The sequence below is a fragment of the Coffea arabica genome, chromosome 2e, assembly GCF_036785885.1.
Source record: "Coffea arabica cultivar ET-39 chromosome 2e, Coffea Arabica ET-39 HiFi, whole genome shotgun sequence".
Taxonomy (NCBI): Eukaryota; Viridiplantae; Streptophyta; class Magnoliopsida; order Gentianales; family Rubiaceae; genus Coffea; species Coffea arabica.
This window is the reverse complement of record NC_092313.1, coordinates 73,849,668-73,868,082: the sequence shown is the minus strand read 5'-3', so window position 1 is coordinate 73,868,082 and position 18,415 is coordinate 73,849,668. Positions and strand designations below refer to the sequence as shown.

The 18,415-nt window shown below is 35.6% G+C and overlaps 2 protein-coding genes across 3 annotated transcripts; both read left to right on the top strand.

Moving 5' to 3' along the window:
- Positions 1 to 4,873: 4,873 nt before the first annotated feature.
- On the top strand, positions 4,874 to 11,093 carry LOC113727950 (uncharacterized). Of its 2 annotated transcripts, XM_027252374.2 has the most exons (13): positions 4,881 to 5,312; positions 6,309 to 6,400; positions 6,508 to 6,527; positions 7,354 to 7,594; positions 7,669 to 7,764; positions 7,855 to 7,970; positions 8,075 to 8,155; positions 8,796 to 8,919; positions 9,036 to 9,085; positions 9,455 to 9,545; positions 9,888 to 9,923; positions 10,170 to 10,267; positions 10,653 to 11,093. In XM_027252374.2, the coding sequence occupies exons 1-13, from the start codon at positions 4,900 to 4,902 to the stop codon at positions 10,767 to 10,769; spliced, it is 1,575 nt and encodes a 524-aa protein (XP_027108175.2). In that variant the 5' UTR covers positions 4,881 to 4,899; the 3' UTR covers positions 10,770 to 11,093. The 2 variants fall into 2 exon arrangements, with proteins under 2 accessions (XP_027108176.2, XP_027108175.2); XM_027252375.2 differs by lacking the exon at positions 10,653 to 11,093 and having other exon boundaries at positions 4,874 to 5,312; positions 9,999 to 10,251.
- A 2,279-nt stretch (positions 11,094 to 13,372) lies between these two features.
- On the top strand, positions 13,373 to 16,238 carry LOC140037082 (serine/threonine-protein kinase Aurora-3-like). Its single transcript, XM_072081068.1, has 6 exons — positions 13,373 to 13,786; positions 13,889 to 14,131; positions 14,832 to 14,927; positions 15,421 to 15,641; positions 15,724 to 15,796; positions 15,902 to 16,238. Exons 1-6 carry the CDS (start codon positions 13,601 to 13,603, stop codon positions 16,001 to 16,003), a joined length of 921 nt encoding a protein of 306 aa, XP_071937169.1. The 5' UTR covers positions 13,373 to 13,600; the 3' UTR covers positions 16,004 to 16,238.
- The last annotated feature ends 2,177 nt before the right edge of the window (positions 16,239 to 18,415 follow it).

The following is an 18,415-nucleotide window of genomic DNA, read 5'->3' as shown; positions in this document are numbered from 1 at the left end:
CTCAATTATAGTGTGCGGGATGAGATGTGTATTCAACCAATCTCTACACTTTTCAATGCATATAAATTGGCTCTCAAGGTTGAGATGAGTTTGGCTTGAAAAGAAAGCATTCGTGGTGAAGGATTGTGTAGAAATTTTGATTCAAATCGAACTAGCACCAGGAAAAATCTAAGGGAAGACCAAGATACTAGCAAGCCTAGATATCGAAATGAAAAGAAACCAATAAGAGATGAGCATGAGTTACTGAAGAAGCAACTTATGAAACAACCCCAACCTACCAACACAAAGACCCTTAATCCGTATGCAAAATATACGGGAGATAAGTGTAATAGATGTGAGAAGTCGGGATATACCTCCAATAATTGTCCTAACCATAGGCAAGTAAATCTAGTGGAGCATGTTGTCAATAATGAAGACGTGAAGGACTACGTATATGGAGCAGAATCTGGTAATGATATTACAGTGGAGAAAGAGTATGACTCCCCTATATTGGTGATATGTCGACTGCTCTTGTCGCCAAAACGAGAGGAATCCTAAAGTCATAAACTCTTTTGAACTAGGTGTCGAATTTCTAATCACAATCTCGATTTAATTATTGATAGTAGTAGTATGAAAAATATCATCTCTTAAAAATTGGTTGAACAATTAAAGTTGCCAGTGAAAAAACATCCTGAACCTTATACAATTGGTTGGATTAAAAATGTAGAACCAATTAAAGCGACCGAACATTGTAGAGTCACTTTTACTATTGACAAGTATTCTGATGAAGTTATGTGTAATATAGTTGATATGAATGTCTGTCACATATTGTAGGGTGTCCTTGATAGTATGATATTGATACTGTATTTATGTACAAAGATAATGTCTATAGATTTATGAAGAATCGCAAAATAGTCATTTTAATTCCTCAAAGTGAGAATCCTAAATCTATAGATAAATGTAACAGTAGTAGAGGAGTTTTTACTGTCACGGGTTCAAAATTACTTACAGATGTTAAGAAGTCGTCACAGGCATATGCCTTGGTGGTGAAGAAATTTTGTATAGTTGAATCCAAATCAGAAATTCTTTTGGCAATTCATGTAGTATTAGATGAGTTTCAAGATATCATGCCTGAAGAGCTTCGGCCTGATTTACCTCTCATGAGAGAGATTCAGCAGCATGCTATTGATCTAATTCCTGGAGCAAGTTTGCCGAATTTACCACATTACCGAATGAATCCCATGGAAAGTAAATATTTACAAAAAATTGTAGATAAATTGCTAGCAAAAGAGTCCATTTGGGTGAGTACGAATCCATGTGCTGTGTCAGCTATCTTGACGCCCTAGAAGGATGGTTCGTGGCGAATGTGCATTGATAGTCGGGCTATCAATAAAATAACAATTTGTTATAGTTTTTCAATCTCTAAATTGGAAGACATGTTCGATTGTTTGTTAGGAGCACATGTCTACTCAAAAATTGATTTAAGGAGTGGATATCATCAAATTTGTATCCGACCTGGAGATGAGTGGAAGACAGCGTTCAAGACCAAGGAAGGATTATATGAGTAATTGGTTATGTCTTTTGGACTATCTAATGCACCAAGCACCTTCATGCGCTTGATGAACGAGATCTTAAAATCATTTATTGGTAAATTGGTTATTGTTTATTTTGATGATATATTGATTTATAGTACTAATAAAGAGGAGCACCTTGAGCATCTGCATCAAGTGCTTCGAGTTTTGCAGGAAAATAAATTATACATCAATTTGAAGAAGTGCGACTTCATATCTACAAGTCTAATTTTCTTAGACTTTATTGTTAGCAAAGATAGCATTTGGGTAAACGAAGGAAAGGTGCAAGCTCTTCTAGAATGGCCTAGACCCCGTAATGTCTTAGATGTCAAGAGTTTTCATGGCCTAACTACTTTTTATCAATGTTTTATCTGAAATTTCAGCTCTATAGTAGCCCCATTGACCGATTGCATGAAGAAGGAGAAGTACCTGTGGGGTCCAAAGCAAAAGAAGAGTTTCAAGAAGATCAAAGAAAATTTGACTTCTACGTCGTGCTTAGCACTTCCAAACTTTGACAAGTTATTTGTTGTGAAGTGTGATGCTTGCGGTGTCAACATTGAAGTGGTATTACCACAAGAAGGTAGGTTCGTGGCTTTTTCTAGCGAGAAGCTAAGTGATGCTCGTCAAAAGTGGTCTACGTACGAGCAAGATTTTTATACTGTTATGCATACTTTGAGGCATTGGGAGCATTATTTGATCCCAAATCAATTCGTACTTTACACGGATCATTAATCTTTAAAGTATATCAATAATCAAAAGCAAATTAGTAAGATGCACGTTCGTTGGATCGTGCACCTACAACAAATCCCTTTCATCTTGAAGCATAAGGTTGGACAGCAAAATAAGGTAGCTAATGTTTTAAGTAGGTGAGCGACTCTGCTAGTGACTATGAGTCAAGAAGTCATAGGGTTTGAAGTGCTTAAGGATCTTTATGCGGAAGATGATGATTTTAAGGAGACTTGGACCACGTGTAAGTCAAAAGCAGTGCAAAATGACTTCCATATTTATGATGGTTTTTTTTTAAAGATAATTGTCTCTGCATCCCTCGTATTTCTTTACGTGAAATGTTGATTCGTTACTTGCATAGGGGACGTGTAAGTGGTCATTTGGGAGTGAGCAAGACTACCTCAAGTCTTGAGTCCCATTATTATTGGCCCTAACTGATGCGAGATATGCATGGATTTGTACGTAAGTGCTATACTTGTCAGGTTGCGAAAGATCAATCTCAAAATACTGGATTGTATACATCTTTGCCAGTACCTAAGGGTATTTGGGAAGATTTATCCATGGATTTTGTCCTTGGATTGTCATATACGCACTGAGGGGTGAACTCAGTTTTTGTAGTAGTGGATCGATTTCGAAAATGGTGCACTTCACTCCATGTCAAAAGACTTCAGATGCTTCTCATGTTGCCTGACTGTTCTTTTGTGAAGTGGTGCATTTACACAGGGTGTCCAAGTCTATTACTTTTGATCGTGATACCAAGTTCTTGAGCCATTTTTGGTTGACTTTGTGGATGATGTTTGACACTTCCTTGAATTTTAGTAGTACCGCTCATTCTCAAACGGATGGCCAAACGGATGTTGTCAATTGTGCCTTATGAAATTTGGTGTGATGTATTTGTGGTGTGATGTATTTGTGATGAACATCCAAAATGTTGGGATGATGCACTACTTCAAGCGGAGTTTGCCTTCAATAGCTTAGTTCATAGTTCTACTAGTAAATCACCTTTCTTCATTGTGTACGTCTAATCTCTCATGCAGTGAACTTGGTAAAATTACCAAATGTTCCAAGTTATAGTGCAATAGTGAAAAAAAATGGCAAAAAACACAAAGGCTATTCAAGAAAAGGTAAAGGCGAAATTGGAAAAAACTAATGCAAAGTTTAAAGCAGCAGCGGACAAGCATCGCCATGCTTTGGAATTTGAGGTTGGTGATGAGGCAATAGTTTTCTTGCATAAAGAGAGGTTTTTGATTGGCAAGTACCATAAATTGCAACCGAAGAAGTATGGGCCTTACAAGATTTTGCAAAAGATAAATCCAAATGCCTATGTAGTGGATTTGCCTAGTTTTTGGGGTATTTCCAAAACTTTCAATGTGGCAAATTTGTCTTTGTTTCACCCATCTTCCAATGTTCCTATGTATCTTGATTTGCAAGATCACTCGAGGTCGAATTCTTCTCAAGTGGGAGGAATTGATGTGGAACAAATTGAGCAATCCTTTTGAGACAAGAAACAGCGTGCCAAAAAACCCATAGATGGTTGACTTTTGGCAATATTTATAATTGTTTGTTTCCTTTTCTAATATTATTTTGTTTCCCAATTCAACTAGGATTTAGGATTTGCATTATTCCTTTTCCGGTTTGCTTTAGGACTCTTGTATTATAAATATAGGCACAGTAGGGCCTTGTTATTTGGACATTCATCATTTATTATCAATTCTTTTTGATATTTACCAATTTCTCTCAAGTTCCTTTTGGTTCTTATGACGTTCTGGGTTAAGATCATATCATCTTTTCCTTAGTTATTATCAGAAATCGTTCGTATAACAATTCCTTAAACATGCTTCCACATCATTGTCATTTAAGGGGAACTATATGAGATTTCTGAAATTTCAAAATGCTAGGTGATATTAAGATAAAGTTTAGAGTAGATTTCTAAACTTAGCCCACATTGTAAACCCATTGCAAAACGTATTATTAAAAAACTCATTTTTGAATAGAGTATGAATTTTCATTCCAATATTGTCCTTTTCAATTTACCTTTTCTTATTTTCATAACAAATATTGTTAATCCCTTAAACTTCTAAAACTTGGTTGATATGGTTTTATGGTTAAAAATTATAGGATGTTAACAAGATTGAAAACATTTTAATAGTTTCATATCATCAATCAATACAAGAAGTATAAAATTTAGAAATTCAAAAATACTTTTTAGTATAAGAAGAGATTCTTTTGGCCTTTGAAAGCATCTCAAATGAGTTTGTAAATATAATTTTAAACATATTTTTCTAGTTTTTGAAAATTCTAATAATTTGAAAGAGCGTAAAATACAGAAATCGCTCTTATGGTTTGACTAGGAATTTTCGGCCTGTAGTCAGACAGGCAGCACTCTGGTTTACTTTGGGCTGGCTCAAAGCCCATTGGTAGGCCAGCACATGAATGTTGGCGTATTTGACTCCTCGATCCAAATTTGCCATTTTCCCTGTCAGGCCGGGCCACTACTTCTTATAGGGGCCTTTAGTTAATAAACTGGAAAAAAGTCCACAATGGCAGCCCTTTTCTTTCCCCACTACGGTAGCTTTCTAGCCTTGGATTCTCTGCTTCTTTTTTTTTTTTTTTGTTTCATACGATGGTATTTAATGCTGACTTATTTACTTCGCTTGTCAAATTTAATTGGGAACGAGCTTTAAATATTATTATTATTATTAGTATTACTGGGATGAGTGTTTTCAAGGGCTTAATCGAAACCTTAGGCTCGATATTCAGTTCCGATTATTCTTCGTCATCATCCTCGTCGTCATATCTATCCAGCGATCGACGCCCTTCAGGGATGGACGGAGTCTCCGGCGGCGTTGCCACTGGGAACGAGCGGGCAGCGTATAAGCTCAAAGGCTACTTTGACTTGGCTAAAGAGGAGATTGCCAAGGCCGTTCGGGCTGAAGAGTGGGGATTGGTTGAAGATGCGATCTCCAGTTATCAAACCGCTCAGAGAATTCTCGCTGAAGCAATTTCTATTTCTGTTCCTTCTTATGTCACTTCTAGGTATCCTAATTTTGCCCCAATTTTAATGGGTTAGCTTTGTAATCCGTAATCTGTATTGAATTGTTTCGGTATCATGTCTAGGTTTTTCAAAATTTCAACGCTGTTAACCTTGTTATTAGATATGCTTGTACTTTTGTTCAACCTACAGCTTTTATGTGTGTAATGGTCGTGTAGTGTGTTAGACAATTCGTGATATGTCTCTGTGCAGCTGAGCGTGGTGTGTGCTTTAGTTATTAGACTGGTTTTTGACTAGTTTCAGTGCTCCTATAATTAAATATGTGCGTGTTCATAGCAACTTACAGCAATTTGAATTAGAGAAACTAAAATAAGATATATGAATACGGCCTTTAGGTATTCTAATAGGGCGCTAGAGTTTGCAGCTTTAGAAATTTGGTTTTGAGGATTCAAAGAGTAGTTAGTTTGCTTTTGTTGATCATCAAAATGGCTATCTATGATTCGTGGTTTCTAGTTGATGTCTAAGAGAGGAGGAATAGGGGCTGCTGCTTCTTCTTTTTTTGTTTTTTATTTTTTTGTGTTGTGGGGGGGGTCACTCTAGCACTTAACATCAGGACGCATAACTAGTTGAACTTTTGGTCAATTTTAAATCAGGATATTACCATTGGCAGTTGATAGAGTTGGATTATTGAATTGGGTCATGTATTAGGTAGAGTCTACCTAGGGTAATGTTTGAGATTAAACTGGGACATCTGGTGCTCAGGTGGACTGTTGATCTACCTTGGTTATCACTAATGTCACTTGGAGCTTAATTGATTCTATTATTTATTTTGTACCTTTTTTGTGCTCTTTTTTCGAGATTAAGTTTGAGCTTAATATTTGGTTTGCTTACTTTTCAAAAGAAGGCAAAAGCAGACAATTGCTAAGAATTTGGGGAGCTGGTTTTCCTATTTACTGCTTTTCCTTGTCTGCTTTGTGTCAAATAAGTGGAGTAATGTAATGAGTTGCTTCTTTGTTGTCACTTCAATTATTTACCAACAGCGAACAAGAGAAGGTGAAATCCTATCGTCAGAAGATATCACAATGGCAGGGGCAAGTTTCTGAGAGACTACAAACTTTAAGCCGAAGAGCAGGTGGTTAAATTTATCGTTAATTTGAACATATTTATGCATTTCATCAATCTTAGGACACTTCTCGTGTGTACTTTTATTGATGTCTATCCTTTTTCTTCCTGATTTAGGTGGCGTATCGACAGTGAAGGTATGAATTGCTTCTTATCATGTGTAAGTTTAGGGTGTGATAGATTTCTTTTATTGTTTTACTTGTAATGTTTATGCACATAGAAAGATCCATGTAGCCCTTGTTATGATTATGAAATTGCGTTTTTTTTTTTTGTGTCTCACAGCTTGCAATTTTGGCTTTTCACTCAATTTTTCTTAGTAGTAAGATGATAGGAAGCTGAAAAGAAGATTTAGTGAAGCAGGGATATGTTTTTATAAATGTGTTATTTCATATTAACTAACAAAAACTTACAGTCTGCTTTATTTTCTGTTTGGTGCATTGCCTCCTTGTAGCAAATCTCTGCAGTATGACTTGGTTGTTATAATTTTAAAGATTATTGCCCTGCAGATATCTTAATAACTACACTTATTATGAGTACTGCAAGCTTGTTGAGATTCACTTTAAAGAAACCATCCCTTGACGGACAAGAAGCAGTGGAACTTTGTTCTTCGCTGTAGAAGTGTTGGCATGGTACATGTGAACATGCTTTTATGCACGTACTAAGCTGTTAGAAGGTTACATGATCCGACCATTTATTTCTGACCTCCCCATAAGATGTCAATTTATGCATGATGTCACTGCTGAGTCGGATGAAAATATTTGATTAATTAATGGCATGGGCTACTTAGTCTTAAGTTGTTAACTGTTGTCTCTGTGGATCCCTGGAAAAATCATGTCAGAATTCTGTAGTAAGTGAGAATGTCCATTTCTAGCATTGTTTCACCTTGAGTAATAGTGACAAGTGTAATTTTTTTTTATTTTTGCTGGTCAGTTTCCGTAATACATCTTTAAATCTTCTGTCTAGAGTAGTGCACCTCAGTTGCAAAGTGGTGTAGATGCTCAAGCGACTTCTTATTCCAGAAAACCTACATCACAGAAGCTTTCTAGTAAGAATAGCAATGGATCTGTCATGAGGAATCAGAAGAATGGTGCATCAAGTGCAAAACCTTCCCAGGAAGCTGATAGCAGTTATGATGCAAAATTGGTTGAAATGATCAACTCTGTGATTGTAGACAGAAGCCCTTCTGTGAAGTGGGAAGACATTGGTAGAAGCTTTGAAACATATTGTCTTTTGTAGATATGTTCTTTCAGCTTGTGTTTAATGAAACTTTGCTTGCAGCCGGCCTTGAAAAGGCCAAACAAGCCCTGTTAGAAATGGTTATTCTTCCAACTAAAAGAAAGGACCTCTTCACTGGCCTACGAAAGCCAGCTAGAGGTATGACAAAAATGTAGTTTATGTTGGTTTATATCCCTTGTAGCGCCAATTTTTTTTTTATTTGAATGTAATTTTACTTTTGTTTTGCAGGTTTGCTTCTTTTTGGTCCACCTGGTACTGGAAAGACCATGCTTGCTAAAGCAGTTGCTTCAGAGTCACAGGCAACTTTTTTTAATGTTTCTGCATCTACACTGACCTCAAAGTGGGTGTGTGTCTTTTCCTAGTGATTTGCTCTGTGGACTGGGTTTTTCTGTCTTTTTTTTTTTAAAAAAAAAAGAGAGAAACCAGAGGTCATCTATGTCAATTGCAGGTTGGAGAGGGCGAAAAACTTGTCCGCACGCTTTTTGCTGTTGCTATTTCTAAGCAGCCATCTGTAATTTTTATGGATGAGGTATTTTACTAAATCAAAATGTTGCAGCTGTAAATGTGTTTTGTTCTCTTATGTTACACATGCTATTGCTTGCATTGCACTGTGGCAACCTTTGTCTCCAGAAGAACTTGCTGGGGAAAGAAGGAAACTGAAAGAAAATTAACTGAAAAATAGAGTGAAAACAAGTAAAAATAGAACTGTAGTTACACTACAGAGGGAAAATGCTAGTCACAGTAAAGTTGCTCATTCACCGAACTGCACCTTTTTATTTTTAACTCTTCATTATTTCTGTTTTGATTTAAATTGTGTGGTGATTGTTATGAGTTCATTGTAAGAAGTTTTACTTTGCATGTTATTCAGATATAAAGGGTGACAAGGATGAGCAAGGACTAGTGAACTATGAAATTTCCTAGGCTAGTGCAATTACCACATACAGTCCTTTGCTTGTCATCAGCATTTAACAAATGATATTTAGTTCTTACCCACCCCTTTTTTCATCATGCTTTCGTGTGATTGTCCCCTCTCTCTCTGACATACACGCACACAATAATGCAAAAAAAAAGGGCACACTGAGACTTGTCCAAAAGTATTGACCAAGCGTTGTTTTTAAAATTTCTATTTTCACAGCAGGAAACTTACTAGCGTATTACATGGTTATCAGATCGATAGTATTATGTCTGTGAGGATGTCAAATGAAAATGAAGCAAGCAGAAGATTGAAATCTGAGTTTCTAATACAATTTGATGGAGTTACATCAAATTCTGATGATCTTGTTATTGTAATTGGTAAGTTTTGTGTTGATTGTAAAGTTTGATATATTGATCTGTTGAATTCCTTGGGCAAATGGCCATCTATTTGTATAAAAATAAACACATTGATACTTGTGTTTATGTTTTGGCAGGAGCTACCAACAAACCACAAGAGCTGGATGATGCAGTCCTAAGGAGACTGGTTAGTAGCTGCTGCATCAATTTTCTACTGCTAAGCATTAGGGAAAATAAGACTGCAAATTGCAAAAAATAATTGAATAACGAATGAGAGAACATATTATGTGTGCATCTCCAAGTATAGTAATTCTTATTCCTGACTTTAAAAAAATTGGTAATTGTGGCATGCTTTTAAATGGAAACCAGAACCTGCATTTTTGTTTCCCAATTGGGATATTTTGAAATTTATTATGGAAGACCTTTCTTGGATCACTTCTTCAGAAGATTACTTTGAAAAATGGAAAGAAACAAAACTGACTTGCTATCTTTTACATGAGACATGTTAACTGATTTTTATCCTTTGCTGTGTTGCAACAATGAAATCCCTAATCAGGTGAAGAGAATATACATCCCACTGCCAGATGCAAATGTCAGAAAGCAACTTCTGAAGCACAAACTCAAGGGCCAAGCATTTTCTTTGCCTGGTGAGTAAATTTCTCGAATGAATGCGGCATCTTTTTTTTAAGGTTTCAGGAGTATACTTTCAGAAGTATAAATTAAGCTTAGTGGCACTGAAGCCTTTTGTTATTATAATCTGTAAAAGTAAATCAATAAGCAAAAGCTAAATCCATTTTCTCCCAAACAATTTCATTAAAGGCGTTTTATATTTACAACTCAAATGACATATTACCATTCTAGTCAACATGATTGGATTTTTTGGATGAGGAAAAAGTCCATGCAGTAGAAAAGTGAAGATATTAAATTGTTAGTTATATGGCATGTTCTCGCTTCTTAATCTCATCTTTCTTTTTGTCTCATTGCATCAGATGGAGAGCTGGAGAGGCTCGTGAAAGAGACAGAAGGTAACATTACTGCTTTGTTGTCTTAACTTTTACCTGGGACTTGAGGGTGGGGTTCCAGCTTAGTTTTTGAAACAGACGCAAATTGATGAAAATCTGACGAGGAGGCCTGAATCTGGGGTTGGGAATTGAGAACCTGAAATTTCAGATGAGCAAATAAATTAGTCTGCTCAAGCCAGATTATGCTGAGGACATAAAAGATTAATTATTCTTGGTAAGTAGTATTTTATATAAAACTCACTTGCACAGGATACTCTGGAAGCGATCTACAAGCCTTGTGCGAGGAAGCTGCAATGATGCCCATTAGAGAGCTTGGTGCAAATATCCTAAATGTCCAGGCAAATCAAGTGAGTGAGTTTAAAATGTATTATTTTCAGATCTTTAGTTTCATGCCTCTGTTTCATGTTCCAAACCCCTGAGGTGGTATTTAATTTCATGGCTTGTCCAACTTCCTTTTAGTTTTGTGCATCTTTTTCTGCTAATGCAATTTCTGTGTCAAGGAGATGTGACCATTTAATCCTTGAAAAAAGTTTCATTCTCTGTTGCTGTTCTTTTTGTATAGCATCTTAAAATTTTCTTTCTCCTTAATGCTTCTTCATCCTTCTCTGGAAAGTGCCCTTTTTTTTTATTTTGGACTCCATCTGCATCATTTAGTCCGTTGCCAGATTTTTATGCTATGTATTATGTACCCGGGAGGAAAGATTCCATTAAGGTGTGCGTTTCAATGTGCAGGTAAGGTGTTTGAGATATGGAGATTTTCAGAAGGCAATGACTGCAATCAGACCTAGCCTGCAAAAGAGCAAGTGGGAAGAACTTGAACAGTGGAACCGGGAGTTTGGTGCTAACTGATCTGTCGTCCTGCTTACACAGCTGTTCTAAGTCAATTAGCTTGAGAAAGTTGCAACAAGACTTGAAGGAAACTGCAGTGTAGCAAAGCTGCTTTGAGATATAAAGGTCGCGTGGTCTCATTAGTCGGACGTGCAGTTATTTATAGCTTACCTGAAACCCAAATTCATTGTCATTTATGTGTATATGGAATTGTAATTTAAGCCTTAAAATTCTCAAAGTAAAGCATGCATGTACATATATACGTCCAGAATCTCTCAATACTGTCTTGTGCATGTGCTAAGCACAATGGATCTGAATAACACGTACAATAGTTACTGCAGAAAACATGCATCTTTACCTATTCTGCGGCATTTAATTCTAGTGCTTCATATGGCTTTGAGCTCACAGTCCTCAGCAGTATAGTTCAAGATGCAAATTTATGGACTTGACTTGTATTTGACTGGCTCTATGGTTTCCATTCTCCAGTAACAGAAGATGCTTTTAATATTTTCGTATTTTTGTAATTTTCAAAAGAGAGACTTTGCAAATCTTTGTTGACAAACTTAGAACGCTGTGGTGGTCCAACTGTATTCAAAGGGTTACCATGTATTGACTTTCTTGTACTTCACATGTATTTTAGTTCGTCACAATAGCTTATCCTGTTGTTTTTTCAATTCTATTTTTTGGACATGGTTGATAACATGAACACTAATTGAATTTTCTATAAATTTAATGGTCCAAAAAAATCCCAAAAATAAAAAAAAATTATTACCAAAATCAAGAATAAGAGACGGACGAAGTAAGTCCCTAGATGAGGAAGTACTGAAGCAAGGAGCAGACAGGCAGCAAAGATCGCATTGGTCTAACTGCAAATATTTTGTGGCAAATATGGAAGAATAAAAATAGGAGGGAGTTTGGTGATCAGCACTCCCACCAGCCATTAAGAATCATCCGAAAAGCTCAAAGAGAATGGCTGGAACAAGAGGAAGCAATGACAAAGAAATAGATTGAGCACAACTGAAACAGCATTACCTCAGGAATGGCACCGGTAGGAACCGGACCCAGAAGGAACCATAATATTAAGGATTGCAACTCAAGGTCAGCAAAGATACCCCCCCCCCTCTGCCCCCTCCCTCTCTTCTCTCTTCATGGGGATAGGAGTTACAACAATGGAAAAATTGCTAGGCATTGAAAGAAAGGACTTCTGGATGCAAGAGCGTAGATGATGCGGTTGCTGCCAAACTGGCAATGTGCAAAGCAGCAGTGGAGGAAAATTAACATTCAAATCCAGAAACAAGGAACTTTTGGAACTAGCACAGTAGGTTGGCTACGAGTGGTGGAAGACATCAAAAGTTTGAAAGTGTTGTTTCAAATGTCGTCTTTCTGTTTAGTTAGAGAAGATAGAAATATAATTAGCCATAAAATTAGTAAGGATTAATATTTCCTATACTGACAGTGTATACACTATCAATGTTGGATGAAAGATAATTATGCAAAATTTGAATTTGAAATTCAAATTTTTGCATAGGTGTCGTGGATCTAACGGTGATAGTGTATGTACTGTCAATGTATATAAGATTTACTCAATTAGTAATTATGCTTTAGACTTAAATTCTACGTGTCATTAAACACCTTTATATAGTTTTGATCGACCATTTGGTCACCAATGTAAACTGTTGTACAATCAATACAAATCTCTTAATGTTTCAAAAAAAAAAAAAAAAAAAAGAAGTACTGTACTAGTAACGTGATTAACCATAAAATTAGTAATTATGTTTTAGATATAAATTCTATATGTCACTAAACACCCTTATATAGTTTTGATCGAACATTTGCTCACCAATATAAACTGTTGTATAATCAACACAAATCTCTTAGAGCTAGTTTGGGAGGAAGGAAATGGATAGAAAAAAAAGGTTTTGAAAGGATTACAAATTTTTTCCATCATTTGAGAGCCAAAAAGAGAAGGAAAAGAAATGATTTGGAAAGACTTCATTTCTCTCTGTGTATTGGAAAACTTTTCGCCCAAAGTTGGGCCGAAAAGGAAGGAAGGGACGGTGCTTTAAGTGAATTTTTTGATATGACAATATTGCCCTAAAAATCATGATACAAAAATTTTTAATTCTCGATGAGTCCCCTAACTTACTTGATTCACATTTATTTACAAAAAGGGCAATTTTGTAAAATAACCTATTTGAGCATCTTTTCTTTTCATTTGTTTTCAACTCCCAAACAAAAGAAAATCACTTACCTTCTTTTCCTTTTTAAAACTCCGAACAACTTAGATAGAAACTTAAATCATTTTCCATCCTTTCTTTTCTTTTCTAACTTACCCTTTCTCTTCTTTTCTTTTCTATTCTAAACTCCCAAACTAGCTATTGTTTGGACAGAGGATTATTTGTCAAATTTTATTTGCTTACATCATCATTACAATTTTCAACACACATTTTTATATTTTTAATTATTTTTTTATCTCATATACATTACATTATAAAAAGTGATACAATAAAAATATCTCAAATAATTTACAATCCAAACAGAGCACCACCAGTAAGAAAGTACTGTACTAGTAACGGGACTAGTTAACGTGTTTACTTCATTGAGCTTTGGGGGGGAACCAATAACGTGTTTACTTCGAAATTGAAGCGTCCAGATCTCTCTTAAAACGTATCACCCGACCCGACGGGTATATTTTGTCCCTGCCCATTTGAAAACAAGACCGTTAATTCTACACTGGGAAGTGAGAAGTGAGAACCTCCCAACTAGAATTTTGAAAGCTCAAATTTTCTTCAGGCAGGCGGGCGGTGAATTCATCACAACTTCCATCGGATCATCCTTAACCGCTCCGGTAAATGACGTCATCATCATCTCAAACTCAAGTCCAATCTCAGAAGCCCCCTAGAAAACCCCAAGCACCACCCATTTCCACCACCACACCCACCACCTCAAAACGGAATTGGTCCCTCAACGATTTCGAAATCGGAAAACCCATCGGCCGTGGCAAATTCGGCCGCGTCTACCTAGCCCGCGAAGTCCAGGTAGAGAAAATTGAAGCCATTTCTGCAGAATTAAGTCAAGTGAATTTTATAGATATAAAATTGTTTAATTTATTTATTTTTGAATTGTTGGTGTGGGGGTAGAGCAAGTATATAGTGGCGTTGAAGGTGATATTCAAGGAGCAAATAGGGAAACATGGGCTGCACAGGCAATTGAGGAGAGAGATGGAGATTCAGTCTAGTCTTCACCACCCCAATATTCTTAGGCTTCACGGCTGGTTCCACGACGACCTCCGCGTTGTCTTGATTTTGGAGTACGCCCACGGCGGCGAGCTTTACCGCCAGCTCCGCAAGTCCGGCCACTTCTCCGAACCACAAGCCGCCTATGTATGTTCTAACCTTTCTGGATTTTACATAACCCTTTATTTCTTTTTTTTTTTTTGGCGGGTTACAAGAGTTGGGGTGGGATCACTGGGCTATATTTGATTTCGACTGCTTTACTTAATGCTAGCACATTTTTTTGCTCCTCTAATTTTTGTTGGTATATTTGCATCATTTCATTGGTGTAAGGTGTAAAATGTGTGGTTTAATCAGGATGTAAAACCGAATAGGAAATTCAGTATCTGGGATGTGGACATGTTACCAAAGGTTACTATATCTGGAATCAACAGGATAGGAGGTAGATTTACAAACGGAAGTATGGCGGGGAAACAAGTGGAAATTTAGAAGATACTATAGCCTACAGTTATAGCTGCGTTGAGATAGTTGTAGATTAGGCTTTGATGAGGCTATATTCACTCTGCATTAGTTCACAGAAATCTTCTAGCTCTGCTTTATGCCAGTTCTGTTTAACAGTATACGTTGTCGTTTGTGTTGTTCATTTTTGCGTTTCCTTATTTTGCTTGATATTCTGTTTTGTATTTTGTTTAGCTGGATTCTCATTGTGGCCTTGTTTTAGGCCCCCGGGTTGGTATTCTGAACGCTTTTGAAATAAATTCTACTTTCCCAAAATCTTTGATGACTATATTCCTGTAGTGGGCTCTCACTCTTGATGTTTGATCATTTTCTTTTTGTCAATGTGAATTAGTACATTGCTAGTCTCACGCGAGCATTGGCATATTGCCATGAGAAGCATGTGATTCACAGGGACATCAAACCAGAAAACTTGCTACTTGATCATGAGGTAATGCCCCTGAAATCGAAAATCTCAGCCTTATCAGCTTATGCATCATTTGTCTTTACTTTGAACCCTTGGAAAAATTTGACATTTGGGCAATTGTGAACTGACATAGATTTGAAACTTTGAACACTTTCATCGGAAACTCATCTATCCATTTACACCTGTTGTAAATATAGTGAGCTTGATTCATACTTTGGCATTTTACTGGGGTCAGTAATAAAAATTAATTTCGAACCCTACAGATTGGGATAAGGGATATTCCAGCTATCCACTGCACGAAATCATCATCCCAGAGTGGAAAAATGACTGGGAGATATTATCATGGAAAGTAGTGGCATATGCCCACGAGGAATGCTTTGTGCATTTAAGTATTTTAGTATTAGGAGAGAAGCAGCTTTGAAATTTTCTTTAGATGTGGATGAAGATTTTGAACTGTCAAATGTTTCAATACAACCGTATGATGAATTATTGATTTGAAAAGCGTATACATTTGCAGGGCCACTTGAAGATTGCAGATTTTGGATGGTCCGTACAATTAAAGTCAGAAAGCAAAAGAATGACCATGTGTGGAACTTTGGACTATTTAGCACCAGAAATGGTGGACAACCAAGCTCATGACTATGCTGTTGACAACTGGACATTGGGTGTCCTGTGCTATGAGCTTTTGTATGGCGTTCCTCCATTTGAGGCAGAGAGCCAGAGGGATACATTCAGAAGGTGAAGGAGAACACAGTTAGTCACGTATTCCTATAATCAAATTTGTCATCTACAGATAATGAAATTGAATTAACCTCTACAGGATAATGAAGGTCGACCTCAGCTTCCCTTCCACTCCTACTGTGTCTGCAGAAGCCAAAAATCTCATCAGTCGGGTAAGTTTGCTGTATAATCTCTTTCTGTACCTCATAAAGATGATCAGATTTGAGGGAGTGAAACATCATTTTCTGTTATAATTCTGTTACCTTGCATTTGTTCAGCTTCTGGTAAAGGACTCAAAAAAAAGGCTGTCCCTTAAGGAGATTTTGGAGCACCCTTGGGTAGTTAAGAATGCTGAAAACGCAGTTGCCTGCACATATTAGCTTAGTCCCATTCTACTCCAATCTCTGAGTTGGAGATTACTTCTAGTTAAAGTGAAGTGAAGTTGTCTTTAGAACGCATTTGTAATCTCAGAAGAAGAAAACTTTATTTCTTTTTCTCTTCATTCGAGCACTATACATAGCATTAAGTTGTAAATTACTACAAGTTTAGTGCTTGACTTCTTGCTAACATGCAAATGAATCTCACCGTCAAAGCACCGATTAATTAGTTTTATGAGTTTCATGGTGTAACATTTGGATCTTGGTCAATAGAGAGCTTGTTCAGCCAAAGAAAATTATGAAACAATAGCTATCTGAAACAGTTTGTGTATATTCCACAGCTCCTTCGCACCTTGCAGAATCTGTCAAATAAAAGTGCAGTGGCTTTTTGAGAAGGATTAGTTAAAATAAAAATAATGTGTATGACTCAAATCTGCAATTAAGCATCTAACATCAGCTGTGATCTTTGTGAAGATCTACTGATTAACACATTCAGCCAGGTTCCCTTCTCTTTCTCAGAGTTTAAGATATTGGCTTTGGATATGAAATTGCTCTGGAATATTACCTGTTTCCCAAGACCTTTCAACAGGTTCATTAATAGAGTCAAGTGACTGGTCAGTGTGATAATATGAAAAGCCAAAGTGGAAATCTATCTGAATTACTCTCTCTCTCTCTCTCTCAACCCGGCGAAATTTAATGGACGAGTTCATATTGCCTTATCTTTTCTTTTTTCTCGTTTTTATTACTAGAAGTCAATTGAAGCCCTATCGGTTTCTGGATTTTTTTTTTAAAAAAAAAATTGTTCAAAACGTCCTTTACATTTTACAAAATAATTTTTTTACGTCCCTTATAAACTCATATTAATCAAATTTAGTCCCTATCTAGATTTTCGACTAGTTTTTTGTTAAAAGCTGCCATGTGTCTTGCACATGATCATTTTTAAGGGTAAAATTGTCAAATCAAAATTTACATAATACAATCGATAGTCTTTTATATTTCATAAAATGAATTGTTTCATCTCTCACATTTTACAAAATAAAATTTTTCATCATTCACATTTTATATAATAAAATTTTCATCCCTCATTGATCATGTGTACGAATAAATTTTTTTTAAATTCATATATATATATATATATTTATTTAATTTTGCCTGAACAATACAAATAGCGTGTAATATATCTCTATTTGATTTCGCCTGAACGTACTGTTTAGGTGAAATTAAATAGATATATACAGGGGTTTTAAAAAATTGTTAGTTTTCACTCATGTTCATTCCCTTTTACTCGAAAATTGAAACAAAGAAGACATTTAATCCTAAACATTATCAAGCATTTATATCGAATTAAATTTAGACAGAAAAATAAATAAAGGAAAAGTATGACAAAAGAAGTGAGTGATTAACATTTTCAAATTTTAAAACAATCACAAGGCAAAAAATTCAACTGTTGGTTTTAAAGATGACGAGCAAAAATTTCAAATTTAAACTGCAATTTGTTAGTATGACTATAGAATTTGAATTAGAATCGAATAATTAGATAGCCATATTACGCAAAACAATGAATGAATTATTACCAAAAGAGAAAACGTTACAAATATTGAATAGATTCACATGATGAAATCAAATAGATATTTATATATATGGGTTTAAAACAAAATTGTTAAATTTAAACCCATATCTATATATATCTATTAAATAGCATGTGTACAGCTATAATTAGTCTGTTTAAGTGAAATCAAATAGAGATATAGTACATGCTATTTGTACTGTTCAGGTGAAATCAAATAGATATATACACAGATTAAAAAAAATTATTCGTACACATGATCAATGAGGGATGAAAAAATTTATTTTGGAAAATGTGAGAGATGAAAAAATTCATTTTATGAAATGTGGGGAACGAAATAATTTATTTTATGAAATGTAAAGGACTATAAATCGGATTATATAAATTTTTATTTGACAATTTTGCTCATAAAAAATGATCTCATACAAGACACGTGATAAATTCCAATAAAAAACTAGTCGAAAATCCAGGTAAAGATCAAATGTAGATTTGTAAAAGACGTAAAATTACACTTTTAAAAATAAGGGACGAAAAAAATTATTTTATAAACTGTGAATGATGTTTTAAAAGATTTTTCCTTTTTTTTCCCTTGGTGTTTTTAAAAGATTTCTACTTGGTTTCCAGTTACTTTAGAAAACGTTGTACATTTTTTTTTTGTTTGTCCTTCCACTTATTTTGTCTTTAGTACAAGTAATGCAATTTCAGAAATAAATTTTTTAGTATCTTTGCTTTTAAAACAAAAAAGGTAATGCAATGGAACAGAGGAAGGGTTGAATTGTAAAGTGAGAGACATCGTGGAAGATCCTGGTTCAACACCTCCTACTTACAAAAAAGATTGTTCGGAAAAA

What these genes read in the sequence shown, in the direction of transcription:
- LOC140037082 (XM_072081068.1), top strand. Translation starts at nt 13,601, where the DNA reads ATGACGTCATCATCATCTCAAACTCAAGTCCAATCTCAGAAGCCCCCT. An exon ending in ACTTGCTACTTGATCATGAG is followed by an intron (nt 14,928 to 15,420) that starts GTAATGCCCCTG and finishes ATACATTTGCAG; the next exon opens with GGCCACTTGAAGATTGCAGA. An exon ending in CCAAAAATCTCATCAGTCGG is followed by an intron (nt 15,797 to 15,901) that starts GTAAGTTTGCTG and finishes GCATTTGTTCAG; the next exon opens with CTTCTGGTAAAGGACTCAAA.
- LOC113727950 (XM_027252374.2), top strand. Translation starts at nt 4,900, where the DNA reads ATGGTATTTAATGCTGACTTATTTACTTCGCTTGTCAAATTTAATTGG. An exon ending in AACTTTAAGCCGAAGAGCAG is followed by an intron (nt 6,401 to 6,507) that starts GTGGTTAAATTT and finishes TTCCTGATTTAG; the next exon opens with GTGGCGTATCGACAGTGAAG. An exon ending in CCAAGCATTTTCTTTGCCTG is followed by an intron (nt 9,546 to 9,887) that starts GTGAGTAAATTT and finishes TCATTGCATCAG; the next exon opens with ATGGAGAGCTGGAGAGGCTC.